The following is a 19,010-nucleotide window of genomic DNA, read 5'->3' as shown; positions in this document are numbered from 1 at the left end:
GCCCCGTGCCGTGAACAGGCTGGGTCGAGCTCCGCTCCTCGCGCTTCACCGACCCGCCCCTCTTCGCCGGCCCGTATCTGCGCGACGCGAACGACTCGCGCCCGCTCCAGTGGGCGATGCGGCAGGTGCCAGTGCAGAGTCGCTCGAGCAAGAGTAGCGGCCGGGAGTAGCACCGCTCCCGTGGGAAGGCGCCGGCGCTAGAGCGAGAGCAGCGGTCGCGTCACTCCGCGCGCTGCACTGCGAGCGTGCAGTCGCGTCGCGCACCGCAGTCGCGCCGCACGCACAAAGCACGCCCCTGCACCCCTCCCCCTCCACTGCGTGCGCGGCCTCGCCACCTCAGGTGCGCCGTATCGCAGGCCTCGAGCCGATGGCGCAGGTCGTGCAGGCAGCGGCCGCCGCGCCTCGCCTCCGCCCAGCCCACCTCACCACCTCACCCCCCCCCCCCTCCCCTCCCCAGGAGGAGATCCTGCCCGGCAAGCACGCGGTGAGCGACGCGCAGCTCTTCGACGCCATCGCCTGCGGCCCCGCCCAGTTCCGCACGCTCGGCCGGCCAGCGTGCGACCGCTCCGAGCTGCCCGTCAACCACCTCGCCGGCACTGCGCGGCTGGGCGACCCCTCCGACCCGCGCGCCGTCGTCGACCGGTACTTGCGCGTCATCGGCGTCCACGGGCTGAGAGTGGCCGACGCGTCAGTGATGCCTGCGCCGCCGAGCGGCAACACGCACGCGACGTGCGTCATGATCGGAGAGAGAGCGGCGCAGTTTATCATCGACGAGCGGCAGAGCAGGAGACGGAGCTGACACTCCTCGACGGAGCGGGCGGGCCCGGCGGGGCGGGGAGGAGGGCGGGAGCGGAGACAAAGTCAAAGAGAGAGGGCTAGAGTTAGGACGGGAGAGACAGTGCCGGTCTGCTCGAAAGTTAGTTTCTTGCGGAGAGACCCACAGATCGGCTTCGCAGCGCAAAAATCCCGGCACATGTGTACATGACAGTGTGAGTGTGATCACACATCACCGGAGTGTAATCTGTAAAACGCGCCAGAAGTCCACGCGCATCTTTTTTTTGCTCGTCGAAGGGGGGGGCGCCCAGAGTCCCACACGTGAGCCCCTCGGTCGCGTAGGACTCGCACCCGTGGCTGTCCCACTCCCAGAAAGATCTTTCTCACCTGTGGCGCGTAGGGTCGCGTGGCACACTCCACACCCTATATGATTAGGTCGATCGACGTTCGCTTCGACATCTACGTGGGGTAAATGCGAATGTGCACTGCCGAGCTGAGCCGCAGGAGCGAGCGTGAGGATGCTTCCTCGCCATCCGCAGGACATTCCTCCATTGGGTCGTCTGGCGATGCAGACACTCCCCGCTCCTCGCCGTCTTCCTCCGCCCACCGGTCCACGTCCTCGTCCTCGTGCGCACCGCCCTGCTCGATGCTCCGATCCAACAGCGTCTCGGTCGAGGTGGAAGCGGACGCCACGAGCGCGCCGCCCGACTCGAGCACCAGCTGGGCCGCGATGGTGATGGTCGGTGCGATGGCCGCCCCGAGGCCGTGCAGGTGCACCTCGCGGTACCGCTCGAGCAGCTTGCGGGAGCGACGGAGCAGGGACGGCGCGCCTGCTCTGCGCGAGACGAGCAGGTGATTGGAGCCGCGGAGCGCGGGAGTTTGCGGCGGCACGCACAGCGGCATCGATCGAACAAAAGAAATCGGAAGTCGACTGGGCCGCAAGTCTCCCTTGACATAAGAATCGCGCCGTGGCTTCTGCATCACACACCAGACGCCCGAGGGTGGGCGACGGCTAGCACCACAACACTCCTCTCCTTAAATCCCTTTGGTGGCGGCGTGCCGTCCTCCCTTGGGTCGCTGTTTTCTTTCTTTACCCAGTGTCGTGCGAGGGAGCTTAGTGTTAAAATTCTTTCCCCACCCCCCCTCTTGTCCTTGTCACCCGGGGCCGTCACACTGGGCAAATCGGCCGATTTCCAACCCGGCTCCAGCAGCTGCGCAAGGGCAAATCGTCGCTGGGCAAATCGTCGCTTGGGGGGGGGGGGGGGGGGGGCTCCGGACACCCTCGTCGCTGAGGGGTGAATGTGAGTGGAGGGTCGGACAGCGTGAATGTGAGTGCCCTCCACGCTCTGGTTCGGCTCACAGCACGTGCACTGGCTGGCATCCCTTTCCCCTGTCTGTCGGAATATCTCAGCAGCGAGCGCTGTTTAGTATCGCTGTTAGTTTTACGGTCTCAGCCCTACCTGGCCGTTCTATATTATAGAATGGCATCCTATAATGTAGAATGGAATCGCGCGCGTACTCACCCGGCCGCCTCGCAGCCCCAGCGGCCGGGGGGCGCTTGCCGGGGTTGAGGCTGGTCACACACAGGCGCCACTTTAACGCGGCGAGCCAGAGGAGTCACACAGGAGAGCCCCCAACACGCCACATTTTCAGCAGCAGACGGGCCGCGGTGAGGGCCCATTCTATATCGAAGAATGGGGTCCGCCGCCGTCCCCCACGGCCTCCTCACGCCCCCAGCGGCAGCGTGCCGCTCGGCCAGACTGGTGGGGTTCGCGACAAGCGCCAGTTCAACACAGAGAAGCCCAACAGTCCGCAAATGAGAGTCCTCCCCCCCGCCCCGGCGAACCAGAGCAGACGCCGGGGGCCGCGTATGGCGAAAGCAAACGCACGACGGCCGCCGGCGGCCGTTGAGCCGCTGCAGCCGTTCGAGCCTTGGATGTCCGTCCGTCGCCGCCTGTGGCGAGGGCAGTGGAAGTGTGAGATTTGTGCTCGCAAGTGGTGGGCGGGCGAAAGGGTCGGGCGGCAGAAGTGAGCAGACAGCGCGAATGCGGTCTACCTGTGTCACATCTACTCCTCGTGTCACCTAGTCATGGTCCTCGCTTCCCTGCCCGGTCTCCGAGTCCTGCGCCTCGCCTGAGTCCTCGTCCAAGTTCGAGTAGTCCTCTCCTCGTCTTCGTCCTCGTCTTCGTCCTCTTCGTCGATCTCGTCGAGCCGGGCGGCTCCTGGCCCGTCCCGGCCGTGACGCTGGGGCCGACTTGCTACAGCGGGCGGGGAGACGGACCGCCAGCTCTGCTGCTGCCTGTGCTGCCCGTAGTCCTCGCCTGCGAGCGAGTGCCCTTTGCGGGGCTGTCGCTCAGAGAGCGGGTGTCGCCACGGCCGTCTTCTGACCTGTTTTGTGGTCTACGCGCTGCGCTGCGCTGCGCGTCTCGAGGCGCGCCGCAACACAGCCCGTATAAATGGGGTAATGGATGAACCAAGCATCCCCGATGGCCGGGGGGATGTCCCATGGCCCCGGGGTGGCCGTGGGCACGCAGGGGGCGCCGCTACGGGCCGCTGCGGCTCCCATTCTATTTCGAAGAATGCCATTCTAGGTCTGAGACCGTTTAGGTAGGGGGCCAAAAGGGAGACGACAGACGTGATGGAAGACGCGCCTCAACCAGACCAAAGAGCTGGCATGTTTGCGCGATGTGAGGAGCCACAGCCAGCCCCTGCCGCAGCCGTTAATTTCCCGCGAGACCTCGAGAGACAAAAAATCGGCAAAACACGCGCTGTCTACAGAAACAGGCGACTGTGTCAAGACGAAAGAGTTGGTTTGCGCGATGAGGAGCCAATGAGACCTCGAGAGAATGTCGATGAAAATCGGCGGTTGTTGATGAATGGCACGCCATGGACGCGCTCGACTTCCTCGGTCCGTTTCTGCCTTGGGCACATGGCTTCACACAAGAGCTCGATTTCAGTGGCAAGCCAGCGTTCTCGCCGCCGCTGCGTCGTACTCGGGGTGGCGGCCTTCGTAGCGCTGGGTCTCGCCCTGGGTCTGGGCCTGGGCCTCACATTGGCGCCAACGGACCGGGCGCCGTCGGCGCCAGCCGACCGGCCTATCGAGGAGAGTCCTCGGCCATCTGCAAAGCCGCCAGCGCCGCCGAGGGTGGAGCTGGTGCTGCCTCCAGCGCCGTCGGCGCCAGCCGACCGGCCTGTCGAGGAGAGTCCTCGGCCATCTGCAAAGCCGCCAGCGCCGCCTCCACCCGCGCTGCCTCCGCCCTTGCCACCGATGGCGCCGCCGCTGCCTCCGGCGCCACCTTTCCCTCCCATGCCGTTCCAGCCGCTTGCCGTCGGGGCGCTCGCGACGGCCTCAAGCACAGGCCTCCGCAGAGGCAGGCTGCTCCTCGACGCCTCGAATCTGACGCTGCAGAAGGCGAGCAGTGTCTATGATGCGCTGGACGGAATCTTTGACGGCACCGAGCTCTTTCTTTCGACCGCAGTTTCCTTTGCGACGCCCAGTCTCGACCAAGTTCCCACGCGCTGTGCAAAGTACTCGTTCCTATGTACCGTGGTGGAGCAAACGGCAGAGACTGCAAACATCCAGCTGCTTCAGCGACTGCCTCGTTCTGCTGTCATTCCTGAGACTTCTCTCCTTACCCAGCCAAACATCGAGCTCCTCTTTGACGCGACGAACGTGTCGCTCACCTACTCGGCCGAAGTCGTGGTCGAGGTCACGTCCTCGCTGGTGGTGGACAGAGGGAAGACTCTGGCAGAGACGGCAATCCTCCTCTCTGACTGGATGGATCGCACCCTACGAGAACGCCTGCCCGCGGTTGGCTTGCGAGGGACGTTTGACATCGAAATCGATACATTGCATCCGCCCAACCCCCCGCCCCCCCCGCCGCCCTCCCGTCCTCCGACGCAGCCGCCCCCACTTCAACCACCACCTCCGCCGATAACACCTCCATTGCCACTTTGCAACGAGACGCAGATGCTGCTTTTCATGGACAGCTACCGCGACTGCATGGGGGAGGAGCAAAGCATCGAGGATGTGGCGAACTACTCATCTCTCTGCCGCTGCCTCGCTCCGTTGGAATCGTTCGAGGCTGCAGCGTGCAGGGCCGACCAGTCTACGCCACTTTCGGTCGGCCAGCAGGCACGACTGCAGTATGAGCTGCTTTGCCTGCCTGAGACTGGCAGTCTCCCCCAGCCGCCGGACGAGACTCTGGTAATCAATGGCAGCGGTGCGCCCTGCGAGGTCCGCGTAACGCAAGGTCCGGACCAGTCCGCCTTTCAAGTCCTCCTAGTCGCGCACGGCAACGCCCAAGTCTCCTGCTACACCGACTCTTCGGACGCGTCGTGCTGTGTCGATGATAAAAGCACGTGGAACGTGAGCCGGGACAGCAACGTTACCATCGTCGGCGTCCTCCGGGCAGATCCAACGGCCCACGGGAATGTGACAGTCTACTGTGAGGCTTGGTGCACCTTGCTTGGCCCTTCTGCAGAAGGCTCCTTCACGTTCTACCCGCCGCCTCCGCCTCCTTCGCCATCGCCTCCGCCTTCTCCGCCGTCGCCTCCGTCCCCGCCGCCCCCACCGGCTTGCGTCGACGGGATCTGCCGCATTTACTATCGCTGGAGCTCGCACCGGGCCCACAAAGATGGCAAGGTACACGGAACTCCGTCCCAGCCGGCAGAAGATACTTCTCCGTCGACCAAAGAGGCATGCAAAGCAGCAGCCGAGGCTACGGGGAACGTGTTTGTCGATGACAACAGTGGGAACGGCCGGTACTGGCGCAAGGGCTGTTTCAGATCGGAGAACAGCGGAATATACTGGAACAGCGACGCTGTGGGCGGCTCGGGGGGGTCAGAGTTTGCACTACGCTTGTCGGGCGGCAGAGTTGTCGGCACCCCCGATCCAGGCCTGGACGCTTGCTGCTGCTACAACTGGGGCTCAGACCGGGCAATCGGTCCATACCATGATAACAGCAAGCGCTATGATGGTGAACAGTACGGGGTGTTCAGCGGGTACATCAACAACAAACGCGCTGCCGTCTTCGATGGGCGATACTATCCCGATCGTGGCCGGATCGGGAAAGGAGAAATGGAGGGAACCGGGTCTGTCAGGACGGTCTACAACGGCCGCGACGGCGAATTCGACTTCTACTTTCGAGCATTTCCAGAATGGGTGTGCCCGCGGGTCCAGCATCACCCACAGCAGTACACCTACAACTACAAGTCCACGGAGGTCCCCGAAAAATGCGAGGACTTGGAAGGACCGCGCCCGTGTTACTGGGAATACGCCGGCGGAACGCCATACGACGACGGCGGCGGAGGTCGTGTGCCAGACACGGTGCACGACTTCCCTCCCGTCCCCGAATGCACCGGCCAGGAGTGGCCGTTCGGTCTGAACGAGGCTCGGCCGCCGTATAACCTCACTGGTCCAGAAGAGCTGATGTGCTATCACCGCGACGTCAGCCCTTGCTTGAGCCAGTGCGGCCACCTACCACCCCTGATGCCATCACCACCGTCGGCTCCTCCGCCCTCGCCCTCCTCACCGCCGTCGCCGCCCCCCTCCCCACCACCGCCGTCGCCGCCGCCATCGCCACCGCCGCCGCCACCGTCGCCGCCGCCACCCTCGCCGCCGCCGTCGCCACCACCGTCGCCGCCTCCGCCGCCGCCCTCTCCCAAGCCGCCGCCAGACGAGGACCAACTAAACGCATGCAAGCGCAAGGATGCAATCAGGCAGTGGGCGTTAGACATTCTCCGCTTCCGTGGTGGCCCCGAGTTGGGCGGATCGCCTGGCCAGTGCTGGAGGGGCTACATGCCATGCCCGCCTGGCTTCACCGACCACGGATTGTTCTGCAAAAAGCCAACTTCGGCAGAGTACGGGCGTGGCGTGGGCAAGGTCATGCGCCCACAGGGATGCAGATCCGGCTACAAAAACACCGGACTGCTCTGCACAAGATGCACGGGCAAGTGGCCCTGGCAGTGGAAGTGTGACACGTACGCGCAAGACCTGAAGTGCGATGCTGGTCTGGAGGAATGGGGAGGACTCTGCTACAAGCCCTGCCAGCCAAGGAATGGCTTCAGCACCCACAACTTTGGCTGCTGTATTTGCACACCGGACTGTCCGCCAGACGAGTACGTTGAGGAGTGGGAATTGTTCACGCAGGGTGGAGTGCCGATGCAGAGGGCGAAGTCGCAGAGGGTGAGTTGGAAAGACATTGGGGTGAGCTGCGCAAAGCCCCAGAAGCCCTGTCCGGCGGGCATGCCGTATAAATGCGGCCTTGCGTGCACTCCGGATGCTGCTGGTTGCGACAAAATGATACTACAGAACTTTGCCAACGTCTTCTCGGTCGTTGTTGAACTAGCCATGTTCTACTTCACGGGCGGCTTGGCGAATCTTTCGTGGCGAGCAGCGAAACAAGGCGTGATGAAAGGAGTGACCGCCGCGCGAATCGCTTCAAAAGTCAGTAAGTTCAGGGGAGCGAGATTCGAACTCGCCTTTGCCCAAAAGTTGGCCAAGCAGACGGTGAAATCGATCGGCAAAAACTTTAAGGACTTTGTGGCCGACCAGCTCACCTGTGTGCCAGATTTGACCAACGCCGTTACCGCAGTCGAGTCCGTAGTGACCAATCCGTGTATCGAAGCCTTGGCCACTTACTACGCCATCTGGGCTGACTATCAGGAAACGGTCGGAAAGGATCCCAAGTTCTCGAGCCTCTATCGTGACCTCGTCAAAATTGCGTCCCAGTCGTCCTACTTCCCCCGGGGGGCGCCTTTGTGACTCAAGTGTGCAAGACCCGGTCTCGGGCCGATGGCACGACGACAGCGAATTCTTTCAAGAGGCAATGGTTGATCTTGTGCAGCAGGAGGCGAAGAGCTGGGACGACTTTTCGGGGGAAATGATAGCGCTTGCTGAAAACCTCGAACCAACCGGCGTGTGGGCACTTGTGGAGGGATTCATAAACCCAAGCTGCGACGAGGTGCCGAAATTCCCCGAGATCCGCTCCAATGGCCGCGACTGTACTCGTCTCGGCGTGCTCGAGGCAAAGCTGCAGGACGAGGACCTGGAGGGCGCCCTGGGCCTGCTCGAGTGAGGTGAGCGACGGGTGCATATGCAGGTACGCGATTGCGCATGCATAGGCGCATGTAACATTTTGCACATTACCCCCCCCCCCCCCCTTTCCCTCGTCCACCAATGATTAGTCATCCTTTCTCTGTTTAGATTACAACGAGCCTTGAGGCCTTGTCACTGTATAGTGGTGTACGATAGTAGGCATGCAGGATGCGCGATGCATGTGGACGAGGCTGTTTATGTGTGGGCTGTGGACTGTGGCCAGACAGCTATTAGGACTAGAGATCTAGAGCTGGCGCCTCACTCATGCTGTTAACTATAACTCCGTCCCTACCCGCTACCGTAAAAGAGAGGCTCGGCGCGCCGGCCGCCGGAAACCCGCGGCCCGCGCCCGGCCGGCTCGCGGGACATTACAGTTATCTGCCTGGCGGGGTCGTGTCCACAGAGGAGTTACCATTTTAACAACTCTCCCCCTAACCTGCACAATGAGAACGCCGTTCGTTCGGACAGGAGCCCCGCAGCATAAGGAAAAAACTTCCCTCGAGGGTGAGGATTCGTAGTGACGTAGAGGAGACTCTAGTGCAGTCACCACTCGCTGGTCTGCAATGAGACATCCGCGCCGCGCCGCAGAAGCGCCTCGGCCAGCTCCGCGTGGCCATTGGCCATCGCGATCATCAGCAGCGTCATTCCGCTCCCACGGGAGCCGCTCTTTAAGATGTACTCGGATGTCGCGTCCACCCGCCCGCCGCCGTCGAACCACGACAGCACCGCTCCCGCTTGGCCATCCTCGGCGGCCTTCAGAATGCTCGCAGGGACGTCGCCGCCGCCCTCATAACAACCAACTCTCTCGCCGCCCTCCGCGAACGGCGAAGGCGGCGTGCCCGGCGCGGTGGACATTGGTCCAGGGTTCGGGCCCAATGAAGCTACGTTCTCTTATGAGACCGGCGGGCGGGGCCACGATGAACACAAAACTCTACGGGACTGGCGCGCACTGGCACAAAGTCCCGAAAAAGAATCGCGCCAGCCTCTTGGCACCCCGGCAGGCTCGCTTCTCTCCCTTCCTTACTATTTTCTTTCTTTCTTAGGCTCTTAGGCTCGCTTCTCGCCGATAGCCGGGTCCAGGCACGACGCCGATGCCCAGCAAGGACTTGCCGCCCGAGACCTGGAAGGCGTGGTGGGTGGTCGGCGTCATTTTCCCGGCGCACCTTGTCCTCGGCATCCTCAGCCTCCCGCTGCTCGCGTATCACCTCTATCACCTCTCTCCGTGGACGTGGGCGCTCGTCTGCGTCTACCTTCCATTCTACCTGTACCCGGCGGAGAAGCGCTATCCCGGCTGGAAGGGCTTCGACGCGCTGTGGAACTTTTTTGACTACGAGTCGACCTGTCAGTCCTACTTTGGGGAGTTTGGCGTCCATGGCGGCGCAAAGGTGGATCCGGACGGGCAATACTTTGTCGCCGCGCACCCGCACGGCACCGTCATCTTCCAGCGTACCTATTGGCGCTCGGAGCGGCTCGCCCGCTTCTTCCGGCGGCCGTGGCGCATGCTCGGCGCGTCGGTCCTCTTCCGCATCCCGCTCGTGCGCGAGATGACGCTCTGGTTCGGCGCGGTGGACGCCGGAAGATCCAACTGCGAGCGGCTGCTGCGCGCCGGCGCGACGGTGGTGGTCTGGCCGGGCGGGCTCGACGAGGCCAACTCGGTCGACGAGCCGCGCGGCGTGGTGCGGCTGCGGACGAGGACCGGCTTCATCCGGCTCGCGGTCCGGTCTGGTGTGCCGGTCCTGCCGATGTTTGTCTTTGGAGAGCTGGACGCGGTGGAGGCGGTGCGGCTGCTGCCGCGGCCGCTCGCCTCGTGGCTCAAGCGCACCCTGCGCGCCTCGTCCAACGGCTTCGTCGGGCGGTACGGCACGCCCGTACCACGGCGCGTGCCCTTCAATCTGGTCATCGGCGACCCGATCGCCACCGCCGCCGCGCCCTCCGCCGCCGCCACGGACGCCGAGGTTGCCCGCGTGCACTCCCTCTACCGCGCCGAGCTGTCTCGCATCTATCACGAGCACCGCGACGCGTTCGGCTACGGCGGGCGCGAGCTCGTTTTTGCCAACGAGGACTTGGCGGCTGGGTAGACGAGGGCGTCGCGGCCGCGAGGGCCGCCGTGGCTGAAAATGGCGAAGGGGCGTCCGGCGGCACGGCGTGGAGGTGGACCAGGCGGAAAGTTAAACTTTTCGGCTTCCACGCTAAAAAGAAACGGAACAGCTGACGTCCACTCCGCCGCGCTCTCTGACCTTCGTCGCCACCGCCGCGGCCTCGCCAAGCACGCCGCCGCCCACCCGCCTCCTCGACCTCCCCACGGACCTCCTCCTGCGCGCCCTCTCTCGCTGCGACCCCGCCGACATCGCTCGCGCCGCGGCCGTCTCGCTTCTCTTCCACTCCTCGCTCGCGGAGGAGGGCATCCGCTTGCGCCTGCGAGAGGCCGGCTACGAGCTGCCGGCGCAGCCAGAGGGCGAGAGCTGTGTGCCGTGCGGTGGCTGTGCTTCGCTGCGTTGCTGCGCGCGACCCCGCTGGCGAGGGCGGCGGCAGGCGGTCAACACAGCGTCTTCATCGACGGCGAGGGGCGGCTCGTCGTGCGGCACGGCAGCGGAGGACGAGGAGGGCGAGGAGAAAAAAAGGACGAGGACGAAGAGGTGGAGTTTCCGGGCCTTCTCGGCCACGGCGAGGGCGTGCTGCAGCTTAAGACGCGAAGAAGGCGCCGTCGATTGAAGTAGGAACCTCATAAGGCTTTTCCTCGTCAGCGGAAGCGAGCGCCGAGAGAGCCACGAGCAGAAGGCACCGTGTAGTCATCGTCGCGGCCGGAGCGGGCCAACACACAGAGGGGGCGCCACGGCAGCGTATGGGCCGCTTTCGAGCGTTTTTCTTCTTTTGAGATCTTTTTAAAGGCCCACTACCCGCCCTTTCTCAGAGCTGTGTTTGCGCTCGCTGTGCGCTCGCCCGTTGCTTGGTGTTGCTGGCTACTCTGGAGTCCTCCTGGCTGCTCTCCGCCCACCAGCCGGCCACAGGCCGCCACCCTCGCCGGCCGGCGTCGCGAGAACGGCCAGACTCGACCGACCGGGTGTCGCGCCGCTGCCTGCTTCTCGCGCCGCTGTAGCAGCGCCAGCGGCTTGGCCGCGCATCCTTCACACACGCTGCCACAACCAAGCTGAGCGAGCCCGGTGTCGAGGTCTGGTGCGAGCTGCATGCGAGGGGCGGCTGTGGCCACAGCAGGTCCACCAGACGGACCTCAAAGCTTGCCGTCGGCGTGCTGTCGTGGCGAGAGCGCGAGACCGCTGCAGAGGAGCCGAGTGCAGTGGCGAGCCAGAGGCTACCAGGGTCACCAGGTGGTAGCCCTTGCCCATTCTGATCAGGGCTGTGCTTTGGTGGGGTTGTGCTTGAGCATGTGTGAAGTGGGAGTGCGTGCCGGCGGTGTCTGTGGGTGAAACGGGCGTGTGTGAGGCCGTAAGAGCCGTGGTATGAGCCAGAGTGGGCTTCATCATCCAAAACAAGGACGGTATGGGACAGCTCAGACTTGATACTGATGGGCCTGGGCCAGGAGAGCGACAGAGATGGCGAGGTGGTGAGCTGGGAAGCCGCTTTGTCGGCACCTGGATGTGTCGCGATGAAGTGCCAAGAAGCGCCGTTTGCGGCTAGTGCTCAAAAGATTGGGAGAGAAGGCCTACATATTATGAGTGAATCCATGCACCTGGTGCATGGGAACTGTGGAACAGGACATTTCACAGTCGGTGGCGCCGATAATGACCTCCGGAAAGCCCTCGCAATCGCCTCGGATGGGGTCCACCGGGGCAATCTCGAGCTCTCTCCGTGGCATCACGAGCCGGTGTGAGCTTGAAGACCCGAGATAAGTGCGGTCTGGGACAGCTCAGGCTTGCTACTGATGGGACTGGGCCAGGAGAGCGACAGGAAAGGCGAGCTCGTGAGCTGAGAGGCTGGAGAGTCCGCGTGTGACCTTGTCGCGATGCAAGTGCCAAAAAGTGTTGTTTGCGGCTATCGCTCAAAACTTCGGGATAGAAGGCCTACATATTATGACTGAATCCATGCACCTGGTGCATGAGGGCTGCAAGTCGGGACATTTCACGGTTTTAGGCGCCGACGATGACCTCTGGAAATCTCTCCACAACACCTCGCATACGGCAAGCTTTGAGGTCCGTCTGGTGGACCTGCTGTGGCCACAGCCGCCCCTCGCATGCAGCTCGCACCAGACCTCGACACTGGGCTCGCTCAGCTTGGTTGTGGCAGCGTGTGTGAAGGATGCGCGGCCAAGCCGCTGGCGCTGCTACAGCGGCGCGAGAAGCAGGCAGCGGCGCGACACCCGGTCGGTCGAGTCTGGCCGTTCTCGCGACGCCGGCCGGCGAGGGTGGCGGCCTGTGGCCGGCTGGTGGGCGGAGAGCAGCGACAACCGGCGTGGGGGTGCTCAGGAGGCAGCGGCGGCCAAGTGGTACCACTTGCTCAAAGTCGAAAGGGGGCTTGTAGTGGGCCTTTAAAATTCTTCTTTTGTAAAATTCGGGAGAGCAAGATAAGAATTTTCCAATCCCCTCGCACAGCACTGGGCACGGGACCGGCGCGCACTGGCACTAACACAGGTACACCACGGGAGCCGCCTAAGCGACTCCTGCGAGCAGCGAGGACGGCGAGGCGCTCATAGCTCCGTCTCGTCTCGCCCTCGCCCGTCCCGTCGGGTCCATAAAAGCGGCCCCTCACAGCTCACAGCCCAACGCGGCCAAAGGATATTCACCTCGAGAACATCACCTATGCCCCTCTCTACAAGTCTACATCAGGAGCGCGAAAGGAAAGGTCCGTGCCGTCGCCATCGGCGCCACCTCCTCCCAGGCGTTCGAGGCCGGGTCGAACCGCTCCACCGTGTTAGCCGGCCTGTCCAGCTCAGCAGCCTCGTCGTCCTCCTCGATTCTGCCGCCCATAGCGTACAACTTGCCTTCCAGCGCCGCCACCCCGGCCCCGAAGCGAGCCAGCGTCAGCGGCGCCACAGCCTCCCACGCATCCGTCCCCGGGTCGTACCGCTCCACCGAGCTGAGGCGGCCGCCGTCGTACCCGCCCACAGCGTACAGCTTGCCGTCGAGCACCGCCACGCCATGAACACTCCGCGCCTCCGCCATCGACGCCACCGCCTCCCACGCATTCGTACCCAAGTCGTACCGCTCCACATCCCAGAGGTAGCCGTCGTCGTCGTTGTATCCTCCCACGGCGTACAGGTTGCCATCCAGCACCGCCGTGGCGTGATTAATCCGCGCCGTCGCCATCGGCGCCACCTCCTCCCACGCATTCGTCACAGGATCGTACCGCTCCGCCGAGCTGAGGGCATAGCCTTCGCCATTCGATCCGCCCACAGCGTACAGCTTGCCGTCGAGCGCTGCGACGGCGGGAGCATGCCGCGCCTCTGCCATCGGCGCCACCGCCTCCCACGCGTTCGCAGCCAGGTCGCACCGCTCCACCAGGTTGGAAGTTGCGCCTTCAGCCTCATTCAGGCCGCCCGCCGCGTAGAGCTTGTCATCGAGCACCGCCGTGCCGACAAAACTTCGTGCCGTCAGCATCGGCGCCATCGCCTCCTCCTCCCACGCATTCGTAGCAAAGTCGTACTGCTCCACCGAGCTGATGACGCGTCCATCGGTGTCTTCGCCGCCGAACACGTGCAGGCGCGGCCTCTCGCGCTTCTTCAGCGTCTCCTTCCAGCCGCGGCGCCACGCGCGGCACGTACCCTTGGCGGCGTGCTCCTTGGTCGGCAGGTGGGCGAGGATGTGCGGGGCGAGGTCCGGCGAGAGGAGGACCTCGGAGAGGATCCACTCGGGCTGCTCCACGAGCCGTGCGGCGTGCTCCTCCGCCACGCGCAGCGCGGCGTCGCTCGCGCCCGCCTGCGCCTCGATGATGGCGCACAGCTGCTCTGGCGAGAGGCCCGCGACGCGGGCGCCGATGCGGTGGGAGGCCATCGGCGCGGGCGGCTGCTTAAAAGGCAAGGCCTTTGGGAAGGCAAGAGGATTTCGCTCGCTAGGGTGTGCGGTACTGAGTTCGGCAGCGGCGCTTTGCCGTGGGATACACTGTAGTCGGCCCCGTGAACCTTCACGGGACACACCTCCCCGCTGTACACTGTAGCCGGCAAAAAGAATTTTCGAAGCGAAAAAAGAATTCATTGTGCCCGGAACCCAAACGCAGCAGGAACGCAAATGCAAACCTCTCTACCTACATCCTACGGCCGTCTACATCCCAGAGAGAGTGTTTTTGTCTACATCCCAAAAGCTAAATCAGATCAACCAGGTGCTCGGCATTCGCGCCGTCTGTGTGGCAAGCGTGGAGGTTGGGGAAGAAGATCTGCGGAAAGGCAAGCATGCAGAGCATCAACACGCAGTAGGCCGGTACGCCGCCTGCACCAGCGTGTGCGCCTCGCAATTCTATACAGAATCGACACTTGGTACGTCCTCTCAATCGCTCGTGGAGAGGAGCACGCCAGCACGGCCATTCTCCACTAGTGTTTGACGTCGTCAAACTCGTCAAACACTGTTTGACGTCGTCAAACACTGTTTGACGTCGTCAAACACGATCGAGTAACCGTGTTAGCGAGAAAGTTGCGGGTAGAGCCGTTCCCGACTTGCTTGTCGAAGGCGAGGCCTCTGCGACGAGTGCCAGCCGCGCTGCGGAGCCACGCCCTTCGAGCCGCGTCCCGTCGGCACTGTCCCTGAGTGCGTTCCGCCTTGGCGGCACACACTCTCGCCGACCTCCGCGGCGGGAAGAATAAAAAGAAATCCCGGTTGGACGCTCGGCGCCCTGCTAGAGTCTCTCTCTCAACATGTGTACATGACGCCCCAGCCAGCGGTACCGGTAGCGAGCGGCACAGACCGACGTGTGTGTGCACTTCGAACCGCACGTATTTATGTGTGTATAATTGGCCTTCATAGACTGTCCGTCTCGCGCCGGGTATCCCTGTGGGCCGGTGTGCTGGGTGTGGACGTGGAACGTGGAAGCGCCCGCCGAGTGCCCGCCGAGCCGGCCGCCGACAAACGAGGGTGCACCTGTCATGGCGTTCTCTCTTGTCACCGCCCTCAGCTTGTGCAGCCTCCCCGAGTCGGCATCGACGGCTCAAGCATTCCTGAACCGCGACCCGACGTGCGCTGCCGACGCTGCACAGACACCCAGTCCCCAGTTGCTGCATCAGATCCATCGTCGCGGAGAGGTGCTTCCGCACAGCGAGCAGCTGCGCGCCACATGGATGAAACACAACCCCGGCTGGAGCTACCGGCTGTGGGATGAAGCGGCTCTCTCAGCCCTTGTCAACGAGTCGTACCCTTGGTTCGTCGAAACCTTCCACGCACTGCCAACACACGTGCAGCGCGAGGACGCTGGCCGATACCTGGTGCTCCACGCTCACGGGGGAATCTTCGCTGACGCGGACGTGGAGGCCATTCGTGCGTTTGGCCCGATTCTCGAAGGTTCAGTCTTACAGATCTTCGAGGAGCCGTCGGAGCAATGGGAGGAGTGGGGCCCAGACGGCCTCAGTGCGTATCACGTCCTCTCCGACTCGCTTATCAGCGTCGCCCAGCCCGGCCACCCGCTCCTGCTTCGCGTGCTGCGCGCTATCCGCCCTCTGGGGATCCACTTTGCGCGCATCGACTACAGCGCTCTGCAGGATCAAGTTCACGCCTGCCGTGAGGAGTCCGACTCAAGCTGCGGCTGCTTCCAAACTGTCAAGAGCGCCGACTTCTTTCCCTCCCACGCCGCGCTCAAGCCGGCGATGAACTTCTCGAGCTCTGTCTTGCAACTGGACGAGGCGCGCCGGCTAGCGGAGCAGCTCAAAGCGGGGGAGTGGCCGCCTGCCACCGCGCGCACCGTACGGTGGAAGCTCAACCGGGTCGATCGCCAGGAGGGCGGCTTGTTGCTCGATGGGCTGGCTGCGGTTCGCGAGGGGCGCGAGGCGGCAGGCGATACGCTGCTGCGCGCCTTCGTGAGCTCGCAATGGGGCCGGCGGTACAAGTATTTCAGCCACCCGGAGAAGCCCGACCTCGAGGCGGCAACCAAGGCGTACGAGAAGGCGATGCGGCTCGCGCCCGAGTATGCCTGGCCGCACTACGAGCTGGGCAACCTCGAGATGGAGAAAGGGCAGCACGGCGCGGCGCTGCAGCACTTCAGGCAGGCGGTGAGCCTGAGCCCGGACGAGGTGCTCTTCCACAATAACCTGGGCGTGTGCGAGATGAACCTGGGCAAGCACGCTGAGGCGGAGGCCACCTTTCGCCGCGTGCTCGAGCTGCACGGCCGCGCGCCACACCACATCCAGTCGATGGCGCCGGCTGCTGGGGCGCACTTCAACCTCGGTATGGCTCTCAACGCGTCGAGCCGCGCCGAAGAGGCGATCGAGGAGCTGCGCTTTGCGCTGCACGGCAGCTCCTCGCACTTCACTCGTCTGGCCGGCCTGCGGCTGAGGCAGGCGGGCGCGCTCGAGCTCTCCAACTCGCAAGTTGGCTACCTGGTTGGCTCGGCGCTCCTCGCCGAGGGGCGTACACGGGAGGCGGCAATGACGCTGGCGAGGGCACACGAGCTGACAAATTCGACGGACTTGCACGCGCGAATCGCCGAGCGTATGCGCGTGCTTGCAGACTTCTGGCACGTCGGAGCCGCTCCGGGCGAGAAGGTGTCGTCGCTGTCGCAGGCCCCGCAGGTCCAATACGTTCGCACGGGCGCAGACGGCTCGACGGCGCGCGATAGCATGGGCGAGCTCACGCCAGAGCTCTGGGCGCAAATCAAGGAGGGCAAGGTGACGCTCCCAGGGGCTTGATGATCGCCGGGACTGGGTAAGTCACTCTCATGGGTGGTCACCGCCTCAACTCGAGCGAGCCGAGAGGCAGTCCAGAGGCGGCTTCGCGCGAATGCAAACCAGTGCGACGCGCGCACAGAGTGTGTGTGCGTGAGACCAAAGGGTGGAGAGTGCAGAGTCCAGACGGAGACACCAGACACCAGTGTGCATGTGCACAGTGCTCAGGGAGTCTGGGGGGGGAGTACGGCCGTACACGGTGGAGAGGCGAGTTCTCGCTGATTCGTCCCCACTTAAAGTGGTTCAGTCACCGAACCCTCTGAACGTATTTCAAGAGCGCGGCACATAATGGAGAGGTACTCTAGCCTGAGAAGAGACTTTCACACAGACACACACCCCACTCCCGGCGTATCTCGCGGTTTTGCCGTAACCGTATTATAACGAGAGACACTGTCCATGATACATACCGCTGTCACTCTGGCCACTGCCGACAAACGGTGCTCTCGGCATCTGCCTACGATTTCCCGCGCGCTGCGGCGCTAGCATTAAGAATGGATCTAAGCGATGGGTCTGGAGGGTAGTTTCTCGAGCCGCGGTCGGGTCCTCCTCTCCTGGCGGGCACCTCGCTGGCACCGCTGCCGCTGGCCTCGGCCTTCGGCGGTTTGGCTGCCTCGGCTGCGTCGAGCACCTGCGGCCACGGCCCGCGTGTGGGCCAGGCGCGCGCGGGAAGGAGGGCGGTGGGGGAGCGAGGTGCGGCGGCGCCTGCTTGAGCTTGCTGTGCAGCACGTGGAGGACGGCCCGCTCCTGCTCTTCCTCGAGCAGCGGCGCGCTCGAGGAGGACGGCCCGGCCTCGCCGCTGGCCGAGCCGGCCAGCTGGCTCGCGCGCAGCATCTCGGAGCACGCCTCGCTCGCCCACTCCTGCTCACACACGCGCCCGTGAGGAGACGCCGTTCACACTCGCCCCGAGGACGCCTCGCTCGGCCGCTCCTCCGTCACGTGCGATGCGATGGCGGCGCGGACTCGCTCGGCCGCGAGCTCTGCGAGAGAAGCGCGGTCGACGTGAGGCGGCAGCGTGGTGGTGGTGGTGGTGGTGGTGGTGGTGGTGGCGGCGGCGGCGGTGGTGGCGGTGGTGGGTGGGTGGGGGGGGGGGTGTGGCGGGCCGGGCGTGGACTGTTCAGTGTTCTGTGAGTGTAGTGCAGCAGGGCACCGGACGGGCCGGGCGTGGGGAGGCGGCGCTCGCGCGGGTAGAAGAAAGAGACGGGACTCTCGCGCACGCGCTCTTCGGCCTCGGCCTCGCTCTGCGGGGGGGGGGGGGGGGGGGCATGCCCCCCCCCCTCCGGGTTGTGCTTCTGGGGGGTGCCCCTTGTGAAGTGGGCCGGCGTCGGGCCACCTTGAGCTTCTTCGGAGCTGGCATGGGAATCTTGCCCGCTCGCTCGAGGAACATGCGGTCCTGTCGACACCCAGCGGCCGGGACGTGAGCTCGGAGAGCGGGCTTTTAAGTGCGGGCGGAGGTGTGGGCGGAGGTGTTGCCAGGCGTGGGTGGGGTGTTGTGTGTGTGCGGAGTGTGTGGGCGGAGTCGAAACGCGAGGCTCCGCGAGAGGGAGGGTTGGGCGTGTCGGCGGCGAGGCGTGCCTCATTCCCCGGCTGGTTCTTGCACTCGGAGCACTTGCACGTCGGCTGACAGGTGATGCCGGCCTGTGGAGGGGCGCAGGCGCAGGCGTCAGCCGCGCGAGTCTCGCGGGAGACAGGGGCGCGTGGGACGCCGGCCTGGAAGCACTCGCAGTACTTTTTGAGGCAGCCCGACTTCTTGCAGTGGCACCCCTTGCTGTGCCGGGTCGTGTCCTTGCCCAAGGTCGAGTCGTGAGCAATCTTTGGCCGGAACGCGGTTGGGTTGCTGCGGGACGGGGACGGAGGGTTGAGGAAGGTGCGACGGGTGGCGGCGGCCGGGTCGGCAGCCCGCACCGCTCAAGCGTCGCATCGATTGCTCTGGCGCGCTTCTCGTTGTTCTCCGGGTTGTTGTGGCAGCCCTGGCAATTGCAGCCGAAACAATACTGGCCCGACGCAAAGCACTCGCAGTAGAGCTTGAGGCAGCGCGAGTTGCGGCAGTTGCACTGCCCTCGCTTCTCGACGAGGGCCCTGCGCGCCTGCGCCGACGCGCGCCCCGCGCCCAGCATTTGTGTTTCGCAGTTCGGATCAGGCGTGCTTCGCGGTTTATTCACAGCTCGAAAATAGAGTACGTAACATGGCGAAACGCAACAACCCCGGGCCCGAAATCGCACAGAGACAGTTCACAGCCTTGTTACTTTTCAAGAAAATAAATACGCAGACCTTGAGCACTTGAGCACAGGATAGGGTCGATTCCGCATGGTACGGGACCCCTCG

The 19,010-nt window shown here is 64.2% G+C and overlaps 5 protein-coding genes across 5 annotated transcripts in view; 3 read left to right on the top strand and 2 right to left on the bottom strand.

Moving 5' to 3' along the window:
* EMIHUDRAFT_108462 (putative glucose-methanol-choline oxidoreductase) overlaps positions 1-799 on the top strand; it is a gene marked incomplete at both ends in the record, with an annotated part of 6,060 nt that extends 5,261 nt beyond the window's left edge. The window contains 2 exons of the mRNA XM_005792891.1: positions 341-376; positions 458-799. Of these exons, the coding sequence (XP_005792948.1) occupies positions 341-376; positions 458-799 (378 nt within the window). The remainder of the gene's footprint in view (positions 1-340; positions 377-457) is intronic.
* A 434-nt stretch (positions 800-1,233) lies between these two features.
* Positions 1,234-1,677, bottom strand: EMIHUDRAFT_222613 (hypothetical protein; the record flags this gene model as incomplete). Its single annotated transcript, XM_005792890.1, has 1 exon — positions 1,234-1,677. One exon carries the CDS (start codon positions 1,675-1,677, stop codon positions 1,234-1,236), a length of 444 nt encoding a protein of 147 aa, XP_005792947.1.
* Positions 1,678-8,964: 7,287 nt separating this feature from the next.
* DGAT1 (diacylglycerol acyltransferase) lies at positions 8,965-9,951 on the top strand (the record flags this gene model as incomplete). Its single annotated transcript, XM_005792889.1, has 1 exon — positions 8,965-9,951. One exon carries the CDS (start codon positions 8,965-8,967, stop codon positions 9,949-9,951), a length of 987 nt encoding a protein of 328 aa, XP_005792946.1.
* Positions 9,952-14,900: 4,949 nt separating this feature from the next.
* Positions 14,901-16,652, top strand: EMIHUDRAFT_222608 (hypothetical protein; the record flags this gene model as incomplete). The annotated part of the gene is made up of 1 exon (XM_005792888.1): positions 14,901-16,652. One exon carries the CDS (start codon positions 14,901-14,903, stop codon positions 16,650-16,652), a length of 1,752 nt encoding a protein of 583 aa, XP_005792945.1.
* A 521-nt stretch (positions 16,653-17,173) lies between these two features.
* On the bottom strand, positions 17,174-18,802 carry EMIHUDRAFT_222607 (hypothetical protein; the record flags this gene model as incomplete). The annotated part of the gene is made up of 7 exons (XM_005792887.1): positions 17,174-17,185; positions 17,251-17,316; positions 17,415-17,546; positions 17,625-17,663; positions 18,019-18,078; positions 18,375-18,522; positions 18,591-18,802. The coding sequence occupies 7 exons, from the start codon at positions 18,800-18,802 to the stop codon at positions 17,174-17,176; spliced, it is 669 nt and encodes a 222-aa protein (XP_005792944.1).
* Positions 18,803-19,010: the final 208 nt, after the last annotated feature.

The sequence above is a fragment of the Emiliania huxleyi genome (genome assembly GCF_000372725.1).
Source record: "Emiliania huxleyi CCMP1516 unplaced genomic scaffold EMIHUscaffold_104, whole genome shotgun sequence".
In the NCBI taxonomy this organism is placed as follows: domain Eukaryota; phylum Haptophyta; order Isochrysidales; family Noelaerhabdaceae; genus Emiliania; species Emiliania huxleyi.
The sequence above is the reverse complement of the archived record's forward strand: the minus strand, read 5'-3'. Positions and strand labels throughout refer to the sequence as shown.